This window comes from Benincasa hispida, chromosome 12, assembly GCF_009727055.1.
Source record: "Benincasa hispida cultivar B227 chromosome 12, ASM972705v1, whole genome shotgun sequence".
NCBI lineage: Eukaryota > Viridiplantae > Streptophyta > Magnoliopsida > Cucurbitales > Cucurbitaceae > Benincasa > Benincasa hispida.
In genome coordinates, this window is record NC_052360.1 from 23,154,440 (window position 1) to 23,181,271 (window position 26,832).

At 38.2% G+C, this 26,832-nt stretch overlaps 1 protein-coding gene across 1 annotated transcript; it reads right to left on the reverse strand.

Annotated features, from left to right (window-relative positions):
* Positions 1 to 22,299: 22,299 nt before the first annotated feature.
* Positions 22,300 to 22,719, reverse strand: LOC120067455 (uncharacterized mitochondrial protein AtMg00860-like). Its single transcript, XM_039019015.1, has one exon. The coding sequence runs from the start codon at positions 22,717 to 22,719 to the stop codon at positions 22,300 to 22,302; it is 420 nt and encodes a 139-aa protein (XP_038874943.1).
* Between the last annotated feature and the right edge of the window lie 4,113 nt (positions 22,720 to 26,832).

Consider the following 26,832-nt stretch of genomic DNA (forward strand, 5'->3'; position numbering starts at 1 on the left):
ACTCCATCCTATTAGAAACCAAATTATTTGATCACCCTGTTAGGAAAATGCTACTCACAAATGTGGAAACATATAAGAGGACTCATCGTCCACCATATATCTTGACCGTGTACAGAAATTGGGCAAAGGGTCCATGACAGCTTTGTAAGACTCCCAAATAATCTGAAACATTACATATTATATTAAAAATATTAAAGGAAAGTATATAAAAAATATGTATACAAAATTCAATTAGGTTCAGTATTCATGTACCTGATCGAGTTGAAGTAGATCAAATATGTATCTGAAGGAACTCTTATCGAAGAAAACCAATGAGCGGAAGCAGATAGTTCTAAACCCCATTGTGAAAGAACATACATATTTACAATCAAACAACAATAGTTATGCACAAAGGCCCAGTACAACAATACTCCCACTTACTCTAGTCCAGCCATGGTCGGTCCTGTAGACCCATGCTCTGTAGGTGATCCTCAAACACTGTAGTCGTGAGAGCCTTCGTAAATAGGCCAACAACGTTGTGCCCCGAAGTTATCTGCGTGACAATCACATCCCCTTGATGCACAATCTCTCTGATGAGATGATTCGCTCTATATGCTTGTCGCGCTTGTGACTCCAAGGCTCTCTGAAATTCGCCACAGCGCCACTTTATCACAATAAAGGTTAATGGGCCTAGACATGTTCGAAACAACTTCCAGATCAGTTAGGAACTTCCTGAGTCAAACGGCCTCTTTAACAGCTTCACAAGCCACTACATACTCGGCCTCCATCATGTAGTCTAGAACCTGTCTCTTATACACATCTAGATGTGTATAAGAGACAGCTTCTAGATCAGTTAGGAACTTCCTGAGTCAAACGGCCTCTTTAACAGCTTCACAAGCCACTACATACTCGGCCTCCATGGTGGAGTCAACGATGCACCCTGACTTAGTGCTTCGCCATACTACAGCTCCTCCGTTAAGAGTGAACACTGATTCTGAAGTGAATTTTCGAGAATCCTTATCAGTCTGAAAATCAGAGTCCGTGTATCCTGGGATCAAATCTTTAGAGCCATACACAAGCATGTAGTTCCCCGTTCTCCGAAGATGCTTAAGGATATTCTTGACGTCAGTCGAGTAACCTTATTCTGGATTAGACTGATATCTACTGACTATCCCCACAACATAGAATATGTCAGGTCTAGTACATAACATCGCATACATCAAACTGCCGACGTCAAATGCATAGGGTATTCATCTTATTTCCTCAACCTCTTTAGGTGTCTTAGGACGTTGCTTCTTAGACAATGTAACTCCATGGCAAAAAGGAAAAAGACCCCTTTTGGAGTTCTGCATCGAGTACTTGATCAACATCTTGTCAATGTATAATGCTTGAGACAGTGCTAGCATTTTGTTCTTTCAATCCCGAAAGATCTAAATCCCAAGAACAAACTGAGCCTCTCCCAAATCTTTCATTTGGAATTGGGTCACTAGCCAGTTCTTAACTAAAGTCAATAAACCTACATCATTTCCAATGAGTAGGATATCGTCAAAATATAACACTTGGAAAACTACTGAACTGTTGATGATTTTCTTGTAGACACAGGGTTCATCAACGTTTTGGTCAAAGCCATAAGATTTGATCATAGTATCAAACTTTATGTTCCAAGACTAAGATGCCTGTTTCAGTCCATAAATGGACCGATTCAGCTTGCAAACCTTTTTCTCCTAATCTTTGGCTATGAATCCCTAGGGTTCTACCATATAAATGATCTACTCAAGAGTACCATTCAGAAAGGCAGTCTTGACATCCATTTTCCATATCTCATAGTCATAATATAAGGCAATGGATAGGAGGATGCAGACAGACTTAAGCATAGCGACAGGCGAGAAAGTCTCCTCATAGTCAACTCCCTCCACCTGGGTATAACCCTTTGCCACAAGTCTAGCCTTGAAGGTTTGCACCTTCCCATCAGCACCCCGTTTCCTCTTGTAGATCCATTTATAACCTATAAATGTAACCCCATCAGGTGACCTATAAGATCCTAGATTGAGTTGAAGTACATAGACTCCATTTCGAGATCCATGGCTTTGACACATTCATCCCTGTCAACATCCTCCATTGCTTTCTTGTAAGACAACAGATTCTCAATCTCGCCATCAGCTACTATAGCCAGGATTTCAGTTAAACCCATATAATGAATAGATGGGTTCACAACCCTCCCACTATGTCAAGGTTCCCTCAACTCTTGAGGTGGATTTGACCTACTAGATGAACTCCCATCAACTACTCTTGTTGATGTAGTAGGCTCTTCAACAACTCTTGTTGAAGTTTCAGTAGCTTCTTTGAAAAGTTCACTCAATACAGTTTTACTTCTCGGACTGTGCTCCCTTATATGTTCCTCTTCAAGGAAGGTAGCGTTTTTCGACACAAACACATTGTTTTCCTTAGGATCATAAAAGTACCCCTTTCGTGTCCCTTCGGGATAGCCTACAAATAAGCAAAGCCTAGAACGTGGTTCTAGTTTCTTAGGATTATCCTCAAGCACATGTGTTGGGCAACCCTAGATGTGGAAATGACGCAAACTAGCTTTATGCCCGTTCCACAACTCCAAAGGTGTTTTGGCAACACTCTTGGAAGGAACACAGTTAAGGATATAAGATGCAGTCTCTATGTAAAACCCCAAAACGAGACCAGTAAGAAAGTGTAACTCATCATTGACCGAACCATGTCCAACAGGTTCTGTTTCTCCTCTCCAATACACCATTCTGCTGAGGTGTACCAGGTGCTGAGAATTGAGAAACAATTCCATGTTCTATCAAATAGTTCTGGAACTCAAAATCCAGGAACTCTCCACCTCGATCAGATCGAAGTGTCTTAATCCGTTTATCTAATGTGTTTCAACTTCAGCTTTGAACTCTTTGAACTTTTCAAACGACTCTGACTTATCTTGCATAAAAAAACATACCCATACCTTGAATAATCGTCAGTAAAAGTGATTAAATACTTGTAACCTCCCTTGGCTCGCACATTCATCATACCACAAAGGTCTGAATGTACTAATTCTAGAGGCTATTTGGCTCGATAACCTTTTCCAGTAAAAGGTCTTTTAGTCATCTTTCCTTCAAAGCATGACTCGCACATTGGTAAAGAATTTTCCTCTAACTCGTTTAAAAGTACATTCTTCACCAACCTCTCAATCCTATTGAGATTGATGTGCCTTAATCGAAGGTGCCAAAGTTAGACATTTTCTTTAGGAGAAACCTTAAGTCGTTTATTTTGAGTTACGATAGTTTTAAACATCTCTGTGTTATTGAGGAATTTGTTGCTAATGACCTTAACACATACAAATTATTTTCCAGTAAAGCTGGACATATCTCAACACCATCTTTCAGAATAAACACTTTATTAATTGAAAAATTAAGAGTGTATTTACATTCAAGCAAGGACTTTACAGAAATCAAGTTCCTCTTTAATTCGGGAACAACATATACATCATTCAAAATGATAAACCTATTCTGTAAAGTCAACCAGAGGCCTCCACTGCCACAGTTGAGACGACATGTCCAGTTCCTACTCGCATCATCATCTCACCAGCCTCAAGCTGTCGCCAGGATTTAATCCCTTGAAAAGAAGAACAAAGATGGTTAGTGGCCTCAGAGTCTATAATCGAGGCAGAATCATCATTCTCCACTAACAAGTTCCCAAAACTAATAAATCACATTTACCTTGTTTAGCCTTGACCTTTGCTTCTTCCTCTCATTTAACCAACATGGGCAGTTCCGTTTCCAATGCCAATCCTAGTTGCAGTCGAAACATTTTCTTTTTTCATCCAGCCTGGTTGCCTACACCGCTGAGCGGCAGGTTGTGGGTTAGCTAGTGCCTTCCCCTTCCCCTTACTACCCTTCTTCATCTTCCACTTGTTAGTGGTGGAAAAAGAAGGTGCAGACTTAGTTCCTGATGTCGAACCTCGGTGGAACTTTTTAGATGATGAAGCAATATTTGCCTCACCAACTGTCTTCTCCTTACTTTTTAGCAAGAATTGGAACGTATACAATTCGTTGAGGAGTATTATAAGGGTATAATCAACCCTGTTCAAAACAACATTGCTTACAAAGTGCAGGAAGCTTTCTAGCAATGTTTGCAGAATAATGCTAACTTGGCTGCCCTCATAGATGCGAGCCCCATTCATCTCTGCCACATTAAAGTGGACCATCAGTTTTAGATCATGTTCTCGAACAAATGTACCCTTCTTCATTTTGGAGTTGAAGATGCACTTTAAAGTGTCATGCTTGAGCTGCCCGGACGGTTGTCCGAACATTCCTTTTAGGGACTCCATGATCTCACGTGCAGTGGCCATGGGCTAATGCTTCTTGACCAAGACGTCATTCAGGCTGGCCAAGATGTATGCTCGGGATTTCTCGTTTGCCCGTGTCCATCGCTCATACACGTCTTGAACATTTCGAGCAGCCGTAGAAGGTGGAATAGGAGGACACTCCTCCATAAGGATGAATCGGAGGTCATCGATGATAAGTATTGTGAGTATTGAGTTCTTTTAACTAGCGTAGTTATCGCCAGTTAGTTTATCAATGGCTAATATAGCTAAAGTAGTGGTTGCCATAATTTAAAAGTTGCTGAAAACAAGAACAGACTTAATAAGTCTACTTGCATTACCACTTTTAACACCAATTTTTAGGTTTTAGCAAAATAGTTCTATTGTATCCTAAGGAAAAGACATCTATTTTGCAATAATGCCCTAGCGAGGTAGGACAAAAGTTACCGTTGGTCCAAAATTTGTTAACAACCTTAACAATTCCGCATAAGTATAACCCTTCATTTTAGACCCTAGAGTCTACCCCTAATGCACCCACCGTAGGGAAAAAGCAGATTAGGACAAGAGACTAAAGCAACCTTATCCTTTTCAGGAGATCAGATAAAGAGTTGTGCAAATACAACCATCTTTTAGGGGGACACTCCTAGGGTGCCTCGAGGCGATGCACAAAATGTTATGCAACCTAATGAGAGAGACCGTGGAATATGTTGTCACACGTCCCACCCCCACTTACCATGAAAATTCTCTCCATTCACCTTGGTATTGACCTACCCAAACACCATCAAATCATACAAGTTCGAATCAAGTCTTATTAAACACTTTAACAAAATATCATAAAATTTGCATGCATGCAGCAAATCTATCTAATTCACCTTTTCAGGTAGGTTCTCAGGTAAGGGTGTTCCATTTCTGTCAGCTTAAATACCCTAACCTAGACAGAACCCACCTTAGATAAAAAATCCCTTATAGATAGATTTGGTACATATTTAATCTTTTATTAGCCAATTTAATTCTATTAAATCGATTAAAAGATTTCTAATCTCATTAGAACTGTGATCTTAGGTCTATCTCAATCAAATTTTAAAACTCTTTTAAAACATGATTAAACCTAAGTTTGCATGCATGTCTTTCTTATTGATTTTAGTTCTAATTTCTATTATAACTCATATAAAAAGAAAAAACTAAAACCAACTACATTACTAAGCTAGACTAGATATTATAACTTTTATAAATTAAGTGTCATGTTTCATGCATTGTTCATTCATTACTATATATAACACTTATATAAATTGTAATGAACCAAGAATATATGCTTTCATACACCCTTATACTAGAACACTTATAATATAAAGATGATGCATGGATATGCTTAATGCATGTATATGTTATAACTCTTATATTATATGATACATGAGCATGCTTTAATATAATTTAATCATGCAAACTACTATATTATAACATTTATAATATAAAGATGATGCATGAATAAAATGCATAATCTATGGTGGGTTTTAAAACTATATGGCATACTTTATGACTATAATTAAGCATACATCACATGTATGTTCATAAAAAAACAATGGACGGGGATATTTTGCCTAAAAAATCGAAAAAGAAAAGCTATCTATTACAAAAACCATCGAGTCAACTGGTTAAAACAGGCGAACCGGGTCTTGAACCACCCAAGCGAAGCATCATTTCGTTGATCGTATAGTAGCTCCTTGTGATCGTCGAGTAACGCTGAACGAGTATAAACGATCGTGTAGCATGGATTGAGCACCTTTGACTATGCGATGAAGCATGAAGGCCACGTGATCGAGCAGTGCACTGCCTAAGTGATCAAGTAGACGACAACTATCCGATGAAGCATGATCGTCTAAACGATCGAGAAGCAAGCATCAAGTATCACATACCAAGTGATCGAGTAGCCAGTGACTATGCAATGAGCATGCAGGCCTACTCAATCGTTTAGTGCATGCGATTACCNAGTATCACATACCAAGTGATCGAGTAGCCAGTGACTATGCAATGAGCATGCAGGCCTACTCAATCGTTTAGTGCATGCGATTACCATGCGTCGAGTATTATATACTCAACGATCGTTTATCTCAGCGTCTATGCGATCGAGTAGCCAACACCACACGATCGAGTAAACTCTTTACTTGATCTCGTAGCATCAGCCATGCGATCGTTTAGAAAATACTACACAATCGAATAGCCAAATCTAAACGATCATTTAGCCTGGGCTACATGATGCAACCAACCTTTGGTCTTCTTCCTTAATGAGAATGACATCTCCATACGTTGAAGCTTCATCACAAACAACTCTTACAGACTCAATCACTTTGAATACAGACTCGATAGCAAAGTTATTATGCCTAAAAACATAGGGACTCTTATACCAATTGAAGGAACCGTTATCAATATTTACAATCAAACCCTATTGTGAAAGAACATACACATTTACAATCAAACAACAATAGTTATGCACAAACTTTAAATTACAGCACGCTTCATAAAATTAACACTACAGATCGAGTGAACATACCCTTGAAGAATTTTTCTTCTCATATCTCACGATCAAATAGCATGAACGTTCAACAGCATGAACGCAATGCCTCATAACTATCCTTTAACAACAACGAGTAACACTCGACCCTCGACCCTTGAACAACATGTAGACACCACCACGAGGCTACCTTGGTATTCTCGGTTTGAGAATTTAGGAGTTGTGGGCTCTGTATGGATTTGGTAGAGGGAAAGAGGAACTGAATGATCGTGTAGACAATCAAGTAAGTGGGAGAAGTCCAAAGTCTATCGTGTAGACTTGGGTACTCGATCGTTTAGAAGCGAGCGACTATCATATAGAAAAACTCAATACACGATTGTTTACTCTCTCAAGCTATCATATAGATTTTTCTTTATGCACGTTCACTTATCCTTCAATTATTGAAAAATGAAAACGATTTTCATTTTATACATCAGTTACCATAACTGATTACAACTTCCCACTAAGTTGGTTATTAGGAGAAAAAAATCGAAACCAATTATCTCATAATTGATTAAATTATAAATAAACAATATATTTATAACCTATAGTTTTAATATCACATCTCATGCAATATATAAACCATAATTCTTTTTCTCCTTTATGGTATTTAATATTAATTCCTTCAATTAATATATCTAATACATCAAATCAATTATATCACATATAATTGAAGCAATTTAATTATATCGTATATAATAAATTTTGCTCTTGTTAATTTGAACACTTCAAACTAACCCAAAAATTGATTCTCAACATGAATCCATTGAGCTACCAAGGAGACCTTATGGACTTGTAGCTTGAAGATCCAACGGTACATGAATAACTGACTAACTCTTTAATCACGATATCCACCATCCATTAACTGCCAAGAAGTCCACTAAAGACCAATAGTTGCATTATTCGCACTACAGATATATTTTTGTGTCCATTGAATACAACCAATCAACAGTACAATGACCCTTCACAAATCGCTCGTAAGTACAGTCATGCCAATTTACCGTTTTGCCTTGTAACAACTCCTTAAGTACCATTGATTCCTCTAATAAAGAATACATCATAGTCCTACTATGAGTAAACACTTCTTAGGCCAAGAAAAGGTGTGACGCCACATTGTTCAAGCCCCAGAATCAACCCTTGAGGGGGCAATTTATCTACTTTCCCCTACTTCGTGGAAAAAGTGAATTCTGTCTTGTGTAGCTGAGTTCCTAGCTCCTCAATCAGACAAATCCCCAAAGTGGTAGGTTTGAATTGGCGATCTGGCCACTCGCACCCATGCAAATCAAAGGAATGCCCTCACAGACAAGAGTTCCCAACTCATTCAGGATTAAGGTCATGTTACCTCGTAGCGTCATGAATGGTCAAGATCAAATCATTTGTAGCACTTTACAACACTTGTAACATCTACAAAGCGGGCCACACTCGTAGCGTCACCAGGATAAGGTTTCCCTCCTTTATCCATATACTACAGACCATTTAGGCTATCACTTAAAGTAAGATCCACTTGTATGTTTCCACATACATGCTTAAGTAACAACGATAACCAGGGATCTTAGTTTATTGGTTTGTGGTTAATGCAACTAAAATATCTCATATTTCACAGACAGTAGTGAATGTAATATCTCGTATTATTACATCATATAGAGCTTGTTCATACAGATGTTTACAAACTGCAGGAACCTACGAGATTTAGGGTATCAACTTCAATAGTATCTATACTGACTTACCACATGTGTAGCTGACCTAGTTACACAAAATTAATCTCTCCACCTATATTAGTAAATTAATATTTTAGATTTCAAATTAACTATATTAGTCATATAAAAGTATTTGTTAAATTACATTAAAATAACATATTGAGAACCGTAGGCTCATCCAGCCAATTGATGATCATTGACACATCGGAGCTATAGAGCCATTGTTGGAAATCATTCCTAAGCCCATAATTATAGAAGTATCAGAGGCCCAACGATTTCTCAAGTGTCAGGTTTTGTTAGCTTGCATAGTTGTCTATACAGCCATACCAAATGACACACTCCACCCCAAGACTATCATCCCGCTTCATAGAGGTTGGCTAACAATGGTAGGAACATCAAGTGCACAAAGTGACTTGATTTGTCAGAAAACAGACTTCCACCATTATCTAAAGTAAAGCCCGCATATATCTCATGACAACTTCCTCATCTGTATCATCATCAAGTCTTAGAAATTGTGTCCCTAACCATGTTAAACTTAATAATGATCCTTTAATTTTATCAATAGGTAGGCCCATACCGATTAACATTTCACAAATATTGAGTCAGACATCATGCATTATTCTGGTAACAGGTTCGCCGTCAACAAACAACCTGAATAATACTTCTATGTCCTGTAAGGTAATAGTGCACTATAGTAGGCACATGAAACGTATGCGTCTCTGGCCTCCATCTTTCAATCAGTGCAGTGATGAGATGCCAATCTAATTAAATGAATCCCAATCTAGCCACTCCATAAAATCCTAATGTATGAAGTAGTGGCAGTATTCTATGGTGGAGTGGAATAGTGCGATGAACAACCGCCTCTCGACATCTACAATATATCTCACATGTAGTACGATCTTGCCATACAACTGACGATCGATGAGTAGATTGATCGTATAAAACATCAGGATCAATTGATCGTTGTGACCTAAAAGAAAAAAATTTGTTTATTTCTTGAGTAGAACATTCAAATAAATTTGAATTTAAACAATAAATTATAATAAGAAATATTAATTACACAATAAAAAAGGCGTTAATTACATAATAAAAATATTAATTACACAATAAAAATATTAATCTGGATAAAAAATATTAATAACAAAAATCCCTAACTATATAATATCTATCTTTATAACGAATGACATTTCCTCTGATTGTGACCTAACTGATTACAAAATTTCCATACTTGAGCACCTAGTTCTTTCCAGTCCATCTTGTTATGGTATCGTGAACACATTGATCTACTAGGTTTCCTCAACAAAAGATGGGTCGGCATGTAAGACATGCATATTAAGATGTGTGATCTAGTAATCTTCGTGTGGTATAGGTTGAAATAAAGGAGAGTACCATGCAACGTATGTGGACAGTTTATAATAGTCTTCAATGAAATCTTTGTATATAGCATGCAACGTATGTTGATAGTTTATAGCAGTCTTATACAGTAAACAACATTATAAAGTAAGAGTGACTTATTTCTTAGTCCGATCTTATGCAAACTCATTGCATAGGATGCCCCTACTCCTCATATCATAACATGTACGAATTAGGATCACATCATATGTAGCACTTTACAACTCTTTGTAACAACTATAGAGTAGGCCGCATCCAATGGTGTTACCAGAATAAGATACCCAACCTTATTTATGTACCATAGATCATTTTGACTATTTACTCGAACCTGATCCACTTTTATGTCTCCACATAAAGTTCAAGTACTCATACAATAGTCATGGGTCTACCGCATCCAATGGTGTTACCATAATAAGATACCCAACCTTATTCATGTACCATAGATCATTTTGACTATTACTCAAACCTAATCCACTGTTATGTCTTCACATAAAGTTCAAGTACTCATACAATAGTCATGGGTCTTAGTTTATTGGATTACACTTTCATACAATTTATGAAATCAATAATAAGTATATTGATTATAGAATATGTTTATCATTTTACAAACTGCGAGTTTTAGGACATAAAACCAAATAATCTCCCACTTGGACTAAAACTCCAGTGGATCAATATATACAAATATATACTATGTTGAGTTTACATGGAGAGAATCGAAGGTATGAATACAATAAACTAGGGCATTACAATACCCAAAAATTCTCCCACTTGCCCTACTGATACAAAACTCGTAGACCTGGTCCTACTAGGTGACCCTCGAACACTTTAGCCGAGAGGGCCTTTGTAAATGGATCAGCTAAGTTGTCTTAGGAAGAAATCTGGGTGACGTTGACGTCTCCTCAGTGTACAATCTCTCTGATGAGATGGTACTTTCGCTCGATATGCTTTCCTCTTTTATGGTTTCGTGGTTCCTTTGAATTTGCAACTGCTCACTATTGTCACAATAAAGAGTGACAGGCAGTTGCATATTAGGAACTACTTCCAAATCTGTCATTAACATTCTAAGCCATACTGCTTCTTTTGTTGCTTCACTTGTATCTACATACTCAGCTTCCATTGGGGAGTCAGTAATACAACTCTACTTGTTGCTTCTCCATACAACTGCTCCTCCGTTTAGAGTGAATACTATCCTAAAGTTGATTTCCTCGAATCAATATCGGTTTGAAAGTCATAATAAGTGTATCTAATAAGGATCAGATCCTTAGCATCATACACGAGCATATAATCTCTCATTCTCCGAAGATACTTGAAAATGTATTTAACAGCAGTCCAATGATCATGAAAAGGATTGGACTGAAATCTGCTGACAATTTCTACGGCATAGCATATATCGGGACGAGTACATAACATAGCATACATTAAACTCCCTACTGCTGATACGTATGGAATTCGATTCATCTCCTCAACCTCTTAAGGTTCTTAGGATTCTGTTCCTTAGACAGGTGAATTCCATGTTTGGAAGGTAAAAATCCTTTCTTGGAATTTTGCACTTTATACCTAGATAACATCTTGTCTATATAAGATGCTTGAGATAATGCTAATGTTCTGTTCTTGCGATTCCGAACTATTTGGATTCCAAGAATATACTGTGCTTCTCCCAAATATTTCATTTGGAATAGTGAAGCTAGCCATCTCTTCACGTCAATTAGATATTCTACCTCATTCTCAATGAGTAGAATATCATCAACATACAACACCAGAAAAACGATAGTTTTGTTAACAATTTTCTTGTATACATAGGGTTCGTCAACATTTTGTTCAAAGCCATAAAATTTGATCACAACGTCAAATCTCATATTCTAGGATCTAGAAGCTTGTTTTAATCCATAAATGGATCGATTATGCTTGTAAACCTTTTACTCATGACCCTGCTATATAAACCCTTCTGGTTGAGACATATAGATACTCTCCTCAAGATAGCCATTCAGAAAAGTTGTCTTGACATCCATTTTCCATATTTCATAATCATAAAATGTGGCTATGGACAAGAGTATTCTAATAGACTTTATCATGGCAACGGGAGAGAAGGTTTCTTCAAAATCTACCCCTCTCTTTGGGTAAACCCTTTTGCCACAAGTCTAACTTTATAGGTCTGTACCTTACCAGCTTGGTCTCGTTTACTCTTGTAGATCCATTTTCAACCGATGGGTTTTATCCCTTCAAGTTGATCAACAAGATCCTAGACAGAATTGAAATACATAGATTCCATTTCAAGGTCCATGGCTTTCAACCATTGGTCTTTGTCCACATCGTTCATTGCTTGATTAAAAGACAATGGATCCTCTAAACCATCATCTGGTATAATGACTTGAGTTTCAGTTAAACCCATTTACCTGTCAGGCTGTTGCACAACCCTCCCACTACGACGAGGCATTCTCAACTCTTGAGAAGGATGTGAAGTCACAGTTTCATCAACAACTCTTGTTGATAGACCTGCTCTATCAACAATTCTTGTTGAAGGACCTGCTCGATTGTTGACATAAAAATTGATGCTTCTATTTTAAGCACCGCACTACAATATATGTGCCTGATACAAGTCCATGTTCCTGTTACTAGTTCCCCAGCAACGGCGTCATAAACTTGTTGACATAAAATTAGTCCATAAACTTGTAACGCATAAAATTTATTCTTCTTATGTCATACAACGCATGGATGATTGCGATGATATGCGATACTACTTCTAGATGTATGCGTTATTAACGACATGCTTGTAGTATGCTATGTGTTGTCACAAGTTTTCTTGCATTGAAACCAAGTATAATTTCACCACAAGTTTCTCGGAGTGATCCAAGGTCAAACACAGGGATTGTTTTAGGTTGATTGTGTTATGTTCGTTATATATGCGACCGGGGATTTTTCAATTTAATAAAAGTGTGGTTTGTACATGCGATAAAGTAAATTATACAGTAAAGTAAAGATAAGCGATAAAAATGCAATAATAAAGTAAATTGCAATAAAATAAACCTAAGCTATGATGATACAAGATACAGGTTACATGATACGAGATACCGAGGTTGAGACTGACTGTGAAGATTATACAAAGGTTGTGTTATGCGGTGGCAAGGTTTATGTGCGAAGAAGAAAGAGAAAGGATAATTAATATAAATAGCATAAGTTTCTTAATTGCGTTAAAGATATAAGTACGGTTCCATTTTCCCTTGGCGTACACCTCTCGGTGATTGGCCGCGTTTCCTACATCTCTGTGGTGAAACAGGGACAAACGTAGTGAATGCAAGGTTACTTCCATCTCTAGAAGTACTTCTTGCTTTAGTTAACGCATTCTTCTAACCTTCTCTCGATAGATCAGAATGGCATCTTCACTTCTGCTCTTGCAGGTGAAGATGTCGTCTAGCATGCTTTAGCTAAACATCTTTATTTCTTTAGCACGGAGTAAGTTACTTGTTTAATTCATATTAATCACCACAAGATTAAGAAAATATCGTGGAGAAAGCAATTAATCAAGGAATGGAAATAGACAGAAATGTGGAAATGAATGTGATCATGACATTTAATTATAAAATCAAGCATCTGATACATGGTTGTGAATGATTTAGACTAAGAAGATAAATACAATTGATGAATAAGAGTTAGAAACAGATACAGAAGAATGCCAACGTCTTGACACCGATCTGGATGGAGAGATTGCTTACCGGCTTAGATGGAGTGAATGGAAGGATGAGCTTCCCTCTCAGGCTTGCTCAACCGGTAGAGTTGATCTAGGTACAGAGCTTCACGGTGGGGATTTGGAATGATTCGCCCTGAGACTTACCTCTTGGCCTTGTCTCTTTTCTTCCCGGATCTTTTCCGATCAGCACTCAGATCAGCCTCTCTCTCAATAGCCTCGTATCAATTATCCCTTGTATCAAGTATATCTTTTAGTGAATTCTCTGAAGGTATCTATAGATGAATACTCTAACTCTCTGCCGTGTGGTCCCCACTTTATTGTTATGAAAATTTCGAGAATGGTAGAATAAATATTCCTTCTATTATGCAATCAATCCGTTGAAAATTCACAACGGTTAGTTGTACACGTGTCAAAATCCTCCGTGATTGCATTGCTCATTTGCATCTTCGATCATTTGTCTGCATGCGGTTTTGTTTTTTAATTACCGCATGTGATTGAAGTTGCATTGATCACAAAGCTCTTGATTGATTGTCGCATGCGCCGTCATTGCGTTGATCGTCTATTCATTCCTGAATGATGGTCACAATGCGATGTAGATGCATTAATCTTTTTCTCTTGAGCCATGAGCACATACAGTGACTTGAAATATTCTTTTCTACCATTGCAATGGTGTCAGTGGGTGTATTGACGACAACTTATAATTCTTGCATTTCTTAGCCCATTTCCGTAAATTGATGCAACTTTCCTCTTTTTTAACCGCAATATCTAAATAAAGCAGTATAAATAACTTGTATTTCTACAAGTTATCATCGATCAATAACTCTTGTTGATACATTTGTCATTTCTCTGGACATTTCTTCTATTTCTAGCTTACTACGAGGTTGATGATTCTTTATATGGTCTTCTCCAAGAAAATTGCATTTGTCGACACAAATACCTTATCTTCCTAAGAATCATAAAAGAAACCACCTTTTGTTTGTTTTGGGTAGCCTACAAATAGGCATACTTTTGAATGGTGTTCCAATTTCATAGGACTTTGCACCAACACATGTGCTGGACAACCCTAAATCCTGAAGTGATATAAATTTTCTTTACATCCTCTCTAGAGCTATAAGGTGTTTTAGAAACACTTTTGGAGGGAACCAAGTTCAAAATATACACTGCAGTCCCTACTACGTGTCCCCGAAAAGAATTTGATAACTGAGCGTAACTCATCATGGAACAAACCGTGTCCAACAAGGTTTTGTTTCTCCTTTCTGCCACATTGTTTTGTTGAGGTGTGCCAGAGGCTGTGAGTTAAGACTGAATTCCATGTTCTATCAAATAGTTCTAGAATTCCATGTCCATATACCCACCACTTAGATCCGATCGAAGTGTTTTAATCTTTTTACCTAATTGGTTTTCAACCTCAGCCTTATACTCTTTGAACTTTTCAAAAGTTTCAGACTTTTGGTGCATTAGGTAAACATACCCATACCTTGAATAATCATCTATAAAACTGATGAAATATTCATACCCTCCTCTCGCTCTAACATTTAGAGGCCCACAAAGGTCTAAGTGAATCAGCTCTAGGGGTTCTTTGGCTCTAAGACCTTTTCCAGAAAAAGACCTTTTTGTCATTTTACCCTCGAGACAGGACTGACATGGTGGTAATGAACCGTCTTCCAACTTATTTAGATGACCACTCTTAACCAACTCTCAATCTTGTTGAGATTTATATGACCCAGTCTCAAGTGCCAAAGATAGGCATTTGGAGAAATCTTCTTTTTTTTATGAGTCCCAACAGTTTTAAACATCTTTACGTTCAATACAGCTTTGACCTTAGTTGGTTTTAACATATACAAGTTATTTTCTAATTTTGCATAGCAAATATGTTTATTTCCTATATTGATGAAGACTTCATCATTTTTGAAATAAACTTTATAGTTTTGTTCTAGCAAACAAGAGACAGATATTAGATACTTTTCATAGAAGGAATATAATATACATTTTTCAAATAAATGTACTTATCTCCTATAAATAACTTCATATCTCCCACTGCTTTGGCTGAAACAATCTCCCCAGTCCCTACCTTAAAGATTGTTTCACCTTCTGTCAACTGTCTCCAGGAACTTGTTTCCTGTGAGATAGTACAAACATGATTAGCGACACCTGAATCAATTATCCAAATTTTATCATTTTCTACTAAACATGCTTCGATAACAATTAAATAATATTTATCTTGTTGTTCGAAATCTGCACTCTCATCTACATAATTCACAATTGCAAATGAGTTGGGAGATAGAGGACAATCCTCTGTTAAAACTCTTTTGGTGTAATCAACCGCTAGTAATTTGTTTGTTGATTTGATTTTACTATTATTTAAAACGGAAGCAAGTTTTCTAGAAGAATTCGACATGCTGATAAAATTGAAACAAATTCTAATTAGCAAACTATAACTAAATCCAAAATCAAGTTTTAGCAAAAGTAATAATGTACCCATAACCATTATTTATTTGCAATGATACTTTAGTGAGTCAGAATATGTGCTACTGAGGGGCAGTCATATACGCTTTCACTAGAGCAAACAATTTTGACCAAACACTATCTCTAGAATAACTCTTGTTCCCATTGTCTCCGGAATAACTATTATTCCTATAGTTGTTTAGTTATCATTTTCTGTCAAGATCTTTACTAACAACTTAGTAATTCTTATAAGTGTGACCCGTCATTTTCAAATCTTATAGGACGGTATGAACTTGCCTCTAAAATAGAAGACAATATCTAAGACGGAACTATAAAACCCTATTCATTTTACTGAAGCCTGAGTTGTTCCGAATCCTATATTACAACCCTCCATAGGGATAGTCGTCGCTAAACGACTAGCAAAGGGCCGCTTAAAGCTAACCAACAGGCACAACATAGGAACCTCACAGTTCAGACTAATGGAGCAGACCATAGGATATAATGACACATACCCTTCATCAACTTACTATGAACTACTTCCTCCATTTACCTTGATATTGACACATACAAAACACTTTTCGTAGGGAGGCCACTTCCAGGGTGACACGAAGCGTCATATGAATCTCACGGTTTAAACTATGTGGAGACGTGGCAGTTGAAATCTATATATCGTATAATAGACTTATGTTTGAACAACTTCCTCTTATTCACCGAAATCTAGATTTAAGCTAAAAAATACTTTCCGAATGGAGGTCACTTACAGGATGACACGAAGTATCGTTTAACTCTTAATTGTGAACTCTTAGAGACATAAGAGCTAAAAATAACGTATCGTATATGTTATTAATCTCCCTCTAAAGTTTTCTAATAACTCTATCATATAGAAGTTATTAAACTGCCACTGAAGTGTTCTATTGGGTAGATTTATACTTAAGTTCTTTTTTTCTAATAAAACAACCCTAAGTCTATATGGTTTATCCAAGTATAACTCTTATAATTGGATTTTAACCTACGTTGTCTAGGTGATAAACCATTTGTTAGCTCACATCACTCACGTATGCTCATAAAACCGGTTACCAACACTCAATAATTCGGCTATAATCCTCAGGTAGGAGGTGTTTCGTAAACCGTCAACTTAAGTACCCCCAACCTTAGATAGGATTATATATCGGTTGAATTTGTAACCCATGTTTTATAAGTTTTAACTATTAAAATAGGTGTTCAACCTACGTGAGCAGGCAACTGTTGTTTATGGATTTTAAATGTCTAACCCAATTTTATAACAACTTATAAAATTTTAGACATGCTAAACATCCATAACATACATAAGGCATTCAATATTTAATATAACTCTTATATTAAATACAAGAAACCCTAACATGCATACTATATACTATAACTAATTATAACATACTTTCAATGCATGTAACATGCTTCATATGGTGGGATTTTAAATCTAAATGGCATACTATATGCACATATAAGATTTATTTAATTATAACATACATCAAATGCATAAATAATTAAACACAGACTGATTGGTATAAACAAGCAAACAGAAGCCTAACTATTACAATAACAGCTTCAACATCGCTCGAACCGCTCCAAACCCCTTAAAATGGACCCGAACCTGTCTCTTATACACATCTAGATGTGTATAAGAGACAGCCGTTTAGCTCTATCGTATAGAACTAAACGATTGCTTAGTTCCATCGCCTTGGAATCGCTTAGCTCTATCGTATAGAACTAAACGATCACTTAACACCATCGCCTAGCGCTTCATGTCATCGTTTAGTACCCACTGTAGCTAAATAATCTCTTAACTCTATTGTATAGAACATCATCGCATCGTTCAGCATCGTAGCTAAGCGATCGTTTAGTTCCATCGCATAGATACTTCAATGCATTGTCTAGCAATGCAACTACATGATCGCTCAGTGATGCATACGATAATGTCGATAGGACTTATATCTAAGCCTCTCTTCTTGTCTATGCGATGATGAATGATACATACATACATAAGATGACCGCATACTATCTTATCCTATTTCTAGGGTGCATGCGATGCATAATAGCAAACAGAAGTCATGTCTAAGTTTCTATCTCTTGCTTATGCAGTTCTAATCTAACTTTCTCAAGCCTAGATTCTAATCTGACTCTCTCAAGCCTAGATTCTGTCTTTAGACTACTCTCTCAAGTATCTCTAAAGGGCGATTAACGCATACATAGGACAAGATGATCGCATAAAATGAAGATCCTAAGTCATTCTCGCTAAATACTTCTCAACCCATTAGGAAATTTAGCTACTCATGCAAAATATGGAAAGATTGAATAGATGTTGAGATGAGAATTCCATTTTATAAATAAAATAGAAATACAAAACAACAATGGAAAGTAGGGATAAGAAGCCCGGTAGCAAGGTCTTGCTTCCCGTGGCTTTTACACTATCCTTTTACTCTACTCTGTTCAAAATAATATCCATGCTCTCGCAAGTATTAGCCCTCTCTTCGTTTATAGCGCTTCCCGGTAGTCTTTCGAGCTAGCCAGGAAAGATCTCTCGACGTCTTCTTCTCTTCACTCGCCTCCGCCTTCTAAGTGTATGAATAACTACAGACTAACGACTATCTAATTCGTATATGATCTATCTTCTGTATGTGGCGAACTCCTTTAACGAAGGTGACCTTCGGTATTTATAGAGCTCAAGGTGAAGAAGCTTTTCTCTCTAATGATTGCAATGATGGGAGGTCATTAAATCTTCTGTCTGATGCACCGATTAATGGTCACCAAAAAGTTGAATGTACTTACTACAGTGTGTCGTTAACGGCTTGTCAACTAAATTCAGATTTGACCGTTTTAGCTTTCCGTCCCATCATGATTTATTATGCTTTCACCTTGATGCGCGTCTTTATGCGGCCACCTGCTTGAGAAAATTCTCGCGAGCGCATACGATCGCATGGCTTTGTGGTCGCAATCTTTTAATGCGCGTGGTTGTCGAATTCTTTGGATCGCAATTTGCTTTGCGCCAACGCATTTTTCCTGCATAAAATAAGTAAATTAGCTGCTTTTATGAGATGGACGCATGCGATGGCAATATTCTCAGTTTACCGCTTTTGGACATGATTTTGTATATTTTTACTGTTGCATTCCCTCATTGTTTTACTTATTTGCATTGTAATAACGTGCATTTCTACCCGTTATCACACCCTTAAATTTAAAACAATGTTTGTCCTCAAGCATAAACTAAAGATTTTCTTTAGAGAGTCAGCTGCCTTTTCTTTACCTAGATTTCTCGAGGTGCCTTATTCAAATTTTATGAACCAAAATCTTCTTAATTTCTATCCTGGTCTCTTCCTAAAATATTTCTAAAACTTAGGGACCGCAAGTTTAACCTTAAAAATACTTGTTTCCAAGACATCGCATGATTTATTTCAAAACTTTTTCCAACCGGGGTGTTTCCAAATGATTTTTATCCTTACACAGTTTAGAGATTCTCTTTGTGACCTTGTGCTGATCCAAGTGCCTAACCTTCGTTTTGGCTTGCCCCCACGGGTGTCATGTGAGCTTCAACTACGAGCAAGGTGCTCTTTCTCAGTCTAAACTCATGCCTATTTGGCAATGGAGTTGCGATCAGTTGATTTATGCGTTGATCAAGATTCCTACCTTCGTTTTGGCTTGCCCCTACGGGCGTCATGCGGACATCCAACTATGAGTAGGATCCGATCTCAATTTTATGATTTTTTTTTAGATGAGATGACTAAAAGTAGCAAGGTTGAAAATAAATACTGGCACCCCTAAATTTAAACGGAACAATGTCCTCATTGCTGATAGACTGGAATAATTCATGCGATGCTCTTAGGAAGTTTTGTAAAGATCATTTTGAAAGAAAGCTGGTGGACCGCTAACTTCTAGAAATATTTCATGAATTGACTGTCCTGAAGTTAAGTTGATTCTAATACATGCGATGAGAAATAGAGGCATACGTTTCATCATTGAAATCATAATTGGTACGGATGAAAAATACTGTGACTAACTAAAGTAATCAATCATTCAATGATTGCGCCAACTAAAGAGGATGCGATGATAAAATTATCAATGTTAAGAATGAGATGCGAGAGTGCAAAATTTGGAATAAACAAAGTCAAAGAAAGATACAACCCCCAAATTCACTCTGTTGCCCGCATCATTTGTGATCGAATCCTTCTTTGTGGTGAGCTGATTTCTTCGATTGCGATGGGCTAAACGAACTAGTCGCATTTTTCGGTTATCACGTAGCTCCACCGCAATCGTTTACCACGATTGTTGTTAGAAAATCAAGAGGGTCAAAAATATGAAAGACAAGGTTTTTTTTTTATTTTTATTTTTGAAAAGTGATGTTTGCGAAAAAAGGTAGAGTAAATTCATGAAATACAGATATAAAAAGGATACTTCAAAAAAAATGCATCCCTGATGAGTTTGTATTGCATATTATCGCAGGGACAACTCATTTCTTCTTCGGTCAGGAATTCCTCAGGTCCACGAAGGTTTTCTTACGAAGGTTTTCTCGCGATGCAAGTCTCCTTCGTGATACATCTTGACTTTGAATACATTGGTCCCGTCCTCATTGGTTAACTCAACCGCCCCATCCGGGAATACCTCTTTGATTATAAATCGTCCAGAAAATCATGACTTTAATTTTTCGGGAAAAAGTCGTAGTCGAGAATTGTATAACAAGACCTTCTATCTAACCTGGAGATTCTTCTCGCATATGCGTTTGTCATGCCAACATTTTGCGTGTTCCTTGTAAATCTTGGCATTTTCATATGCTTGAATTCTCCATTCATCTAGCTCGATCAACTGAAGTTTTCTCGCTTCCCTTGCCGTCTTTAGATCAAAATTGAGCTTCTTTACTGCCCACAGTGCTTTGTGCTACAATTCAAGCAGTAAGTGGCATGCCTTCCCAAACACCAGCACATACAGGGACATGCCTATAGGTGTTTTATAGGCGGTTTTGTATGCCCACAAGGCATCGTCCAGCTTCATGGCCTAATCTTTGCATGAAGGATTCACCATCTTCTCTAGGATCATTTTGATTTCCCTATTGGAAACCTCGGCTTGGCCGTTTGTCTGTGGATGGTATGTGGTGGCGACCTTATGGTGGATATTATACTTGAGCAGCAATTTGTTAATGACGCCATTGACAAAGTGGGAGCCTTCGTCACTTATTATGGCATATGGGGTGCCAAAACGATTGAAGATATTTCTTCACAAGAATTTGGAGACTATCGTCGCATCACTTGCGATGCACAATACCGCTTCAACCCATTTGAAAACATAATCGGCGACCAAATAGAATGTACTTGTGACCATTTGATGATGGGAATGGTTCCCAGTCTATGCCCCACACGTCGAAGAGTTCCAATTCTAAGATAATATTCATTGGCATCGCATTCTTCCATGAAATGTTTCCCATGCGTTGGTACCTATCACATTTCATCGAATAGTCCTCCCGTCCTTGAATAAAGTCGGCCAAAAATATCCACTTTGTAACACCTTTTCTATTGTGTGTTGACCTCCAAAATGTCCAACATACGGTGCGTCATGGCATTGGGACAGTATGCGCTGTTGAGTAGTCTCTGGTACACATAGACGCAAGATCTGGTCTGACCCCCTCTTGTAAGGATTTGGCTCGTCCCAATAATAGGATTTACATTCGTGTATAAGCCGCCTCTTTTGGTGGGCTGTGTAATGCTCCAGAAATTGTTCACAGACCAGATAATTGACCACATAAGCGTACCATGGTAACTCTTCAATTTTGAACAGCTGCTCATCTGGGAAGGTTGCGTTCACCTTCGATTGGTGGCGGTCGACATTCAGATTTTCTAATCTTGATAGGTGGTCTACAACCTGGTTCTCCGTCCCTTTGCAACCAATAATTTCCATGTTGAATTCTTGAAGGAGGATAACCCATTGAATTAACCTCGGCTTTGCATCTTTCTTGGTCATTAAATATTTGATTGCCCTCAGTGTGTACGATCACTTTGGATGCCAGCAAGTAAGCTCTAAATTTCTCCAACGCAAAGATCACTGCAAGAAGTACTTTTTTAGTGGTAGTGTAATTCGTTTGGGCAGGGTTCAAGGTTCTACTCGCATATGCGATGGGGTGTAGATTTTTTTTCTTCTTTTATGCTAACACCGCCCCCATCGCATAGCCACTAGCATCGCATATCAGCTCAAACGGCTTTGTCTAGTTAGGTACGATCAACACAGGTGTGGTTATCAATGCGTTATTCAGTATTTTGAATGCGTTGAGGCATTGTTCATCAAAGTTAAACGTTCTTTCGGCCTCCCGCAACGCACTCATTGGTGGAGCAATCTTCAAAAAGTCCTTCATAAAACAACGATAAAATCCTGCATGTCCCAAGAAACTCTTGATAGCCTTCACATTTGCTGCTGGTGGAAGCTTTTCAATGGCCTCAATCTTCGCCTTATCCACCTCCAGCCCTTCCTTGGAAACTTTGTGCCTGAGCATAATACCTTCATTCACCATGAAGTGGCACTTCTCCCAGTTCAGCACAAGATTTATCTCTTCACATCTCCTTAGTATCTTCTCTAAATTGTTCATACGGACTTCATACGTTTGCCCATAAACCGAGAAGTCGTCCATAAAAATTTCCACTGAATCTTCAAGATACTCAGAGAAGATAGCCATCATGCACCTCTAGAACGTGCTTGGTGCATTGCATAATCCGAACGGCATGCGGCGAAAAGCTAATGTTACGTAGGGGCAGGTGAATGTGGTTTTCTCTTAGCCTTCAAGAGCACTTCATACGTTTGCCCATAAACCGATAAGTCGTCCATAAAAATTTCCACTGAATCTTCAAGATACTCAGAGAAGATAGCCATCATGCACCTCTGGAACGTGCTCGGTGCATTGCATAATCCGAACGGCATGCGGCAAAAAGCTAATGTTACATAGGGGCAGGTGAATGTGGTTTTCTCTTGGCCTTCAAGAGCAATCAATATTTGGTTGTAGCCCACATATCCATCCAGAAAACAGAAGTAATCATTTTCTGCTAGGTGGTATACCATCTGATTAATAAAAGGCAAGGAGAAATGATCCTTCTTCGTCACCGCATTGAGTTTGCGGTAGTCTATGTAGATCCGCTAGCCAGTGACGGTCCTCATTGGTATTAATTCATTTTTTGCATTTGGGACCACCGTCATTCCTCCCTTCTTGGGCACACATTGCACGGGGCTGACCCATGTGCTATCGGCGATTCGATATATGATGCATGCGTCCAACCATTTGATTATCTCCTTTTTCACGACCTTCTTCATTGCAGGGTTTAGTCTGCATTGAGGTTCGATAGACCTTTTTTGGTTGTCTTCGAGACGTATCTTGTGCATGTAATATGCTGGGCTGATTCCTCTTATGTCAGATGCTAATCAATGCATTTCTTGTTCTTCTTGTAGCGCAGAGGAAATTATCACTGGCAAAGTTCCATTTTGCCCCAAGAAAACATACTTTAGATGGCTTGGCAAGGTTTTTAATTCCACGGTAGGTGGTTGTTCCAAGGATGGTTTTTGTGCTTTTCTCTCTTCATTCAACGTCAATTTTTCTTCTTTGTTTATCGTTTCAATGATCGCATTGCAGGTTTCTATGATGTGGTCGCATCCTCTCTTTCATCTTTTTCTTCAGACTCTTCTTCTTCATTACAACTAGGTTCATTGTCGGAATTGGACAGGTCTTCGTCTTCCAAATACGTTATGGCTTTAATAATGTCAAACCTGAGCTTCTTTCCATTTACACTCAACGTGATCTCTCCTTTGTACACATCAATTTGAGTGCGACCAGTTGATAAAAATGGTCGTCCCAATATGATGGGTACATCCTTGTCCGCTTCGTAATCGAGATTGATGAAGTCTGTCGATAAGATAAATTTGTCAATTGAGAATAGGATATCCTTCAAATTTCGTTCTGGGTGAACTAGGGACCTGTCTGCCAGTTGGAGAGTCATCGTTGTGGGCGCTAGCTGCCGCACATTCAACTGTTTGAAAATTGAAAGGGGCATTAAGTTTATACTGGCCCCAAGATCACAAAGTGCTTGACCTATATATATCCCGCCAATTGAGCAGGGTATTGTGAAACTTTCGGGGTCGTGCATTTTTAGTGGAATAATGTTGTTTGACTTTTGCATTAATGCCACCGTTGCGAACTTGCTTGTGTTCCTTTTCTTTGTCACCATGTCCTTATAAAACTTAGCATATTTCGGCATTTGTTCAATCGCTTCCGTGAAAGGGATGTTGATGTGCAGCTATTTTAACATGTCCATGAAGCGATGGTACTGCACTTCATCATTTTTCTTCTTCTTAAGTTTTTTAGGGAATGGTGGCAGCTGGACCTTTACAGTTCCCTGTTCCATAGGCTTAGAAGTGGATGCAACTTCTAGTTCATCGTCTCATTTTCTTCTGGTTCATCTTGTGTCAACGGGATCTTGGATCCATCGCAACTGGAGTAGTCCTACTTGGCTCCGTCTTCTCTTCCACTACTGTCTTTCCGCTTCGCAAAGTCATAACTTGACATTGCTCCTTTCTCGTGTTCCTCGGATTGCAAGGGAGCTCAGTTGAACTCAGCAACGCCCCTTGCATTATATTCTTCAGCTCGCCCACATGTCCTATTTGGATTTTGAGATTGTGGATTGAAGTCACCTGATTCTAGAGTGCTGTTTCATTCTTCTCAATATATTACTTTAATAGGCTCTCCAGGGAAGATGATGGTGGCGCTTGCGAGCTGCTGGCGTGATTTTGCAATTGACCGTTTGTTTGCAGGAAAAATCCTGGTGGCTCTTCTTTTTGCGCCATGGGTTGATAATTCTGTTGTTGTTGATTTTTCCATACGAAGTTGGGTGGTTTCTCCACCCAAGGTTATAACTGTTGGAGAAAGGATTATTCTTTATGAAGTGTACAGATTACGGATTCCTCGAACATTCTTCCATCGGATGGCCTTCTCCACAAGCGGCACAACTTATGCTCGTCTGATCAATTGCATTGACCTGCCCTTTATGCATTCCCGAGCTATTGATTGCGATTCCTTGTATCAGATTCATCATTGCATTCATTTGATTTTGTAGGGATGCGATGGCCCCATTATTTGCGTCACCTTCTCGAATTTTAAGTCGTCGATCGCTTTCAAGCTAATCTTCATGATTCTTCGAAATGCGATGAAGGATATTTTTAGCCTCATCATACGTTTTATCAAGTAGACCTCCAGCTTCTGCCACATTGACAGCTGTCTGCGATGCAGGGTTCAAACCGTAATAAAAGATTTCTATTTGGAGACAGTCAGGTAAGCCATTGTGCGGACAATCTCACATCAACCTCTTAAACCTCGCCTATGCATCATTGAGCGATTCTTCATCTTGTTCAAAATTTGTAATCAACTTCCTCCTTCTTGCATTCTCGATCAGAGGGAAGTAATTCATAAACTTCTCTACTACCTTTTCCCAAGAGGTTATCTCCCCTGGTTCGAGAGAATAGGCCCATTTCTTTACTTGGTCACATAGCGAAAATAGGAACAACGTTAGTCGAACTTCCTCAGCTGAGATGTTTGGGAACACAAAAGTATTGCAGATTTCAATGAAACTCTAGAGATGGGCGTGCGGATCCTCGCCACGCCTTCCATCAAACTGTCTGGCTGTCTGAATCATCTACAACATAATTGGCTTCATCTCAAACCTCGATCCGTTCAGAGCTGGCCTCATGATTCCTGGGGAGAAATCATAGAGATTAGGCGATGCATCTGTCTCTTATACACATCTAGATGTGTATAAGAGACAGGTCCCAGATGGGTCTATTGCAGTCGTTCGTCAAGATGCATGCAATGTATATGATAATAGAAATCATAGAGTTTGGTTGGTGTTTTGTTTAAGTATAAATTCTATGCGACAGATTCGAGTAAAGAGTTGATGAAATCGAGAATACAATGAGTACGTGATGAACGGGTTGAAAAGGCATTTAGCTAACACTTCCTAAGATTGCGTTCAAGTTATGCGATCATGCTACACACACATAACAACATGTCATCTCTCAATGCAAATGCCATAGTTCCTATTTCTAGGATGCATGCAATGTATACGATAATGTCGATAGGAGCTATGTTTAAGCCTCTATTGTTATCTATGCGATGATGAATGATACATACATACACAACATGACCGCATACTATCTTATCCTATTTTTAGGGTGCATGTGATGCATAATAGCAAACAGAACTTATGTCTAAGTTTCTATCTCTTGCTTATGCGGTTCTAATCTGACTTTCTCAAGACTAGATTCTAATCTGACTCTCTTAAGCCTAGATTCTGTCTTTAGACTACTCTCTCAAGTATCTCTAAAAGGTGAATAACGCATACATAAAACAAGATGATCGCATAAAATGAAGATCCTAGGTCATGCTAGCTAAGTACTTCTCAACCCATTCGAAAATTTAGCTACTCATGCAAAATGTGGAGAGATTAAACAGATGTTGAAATGAGAATTCCATTTTATAAATAAAGTCAAAATACAAAACAATAATGGAAAGTAGGGACAAGAAGCCCAGTAGCAATGTCTTGCTTCCCGTGGCTTTTACACTGTCTTTTTACTCTACTCTATTCAAAAGAATATCCTTGCTCTCGCAAGTGTCGGCCCTCTCTCCGTTTATAGCTTTCCAGTAGTCTTTCGAGCTAGCCAGGAATGATCTCTCGGCATCTTCTTCTCTTTGCTCGCCTTTGCCTTC

Excerpts from the sequence above, each read along its gene's own strand:
- LOC120067455 (XM_039019015.1), bottom strand. The coding sequence starts at position 22,719 with ATGGACGACTTCTCGGTTTATGGGCAAACGTATGAAGTCCGTATGAAC.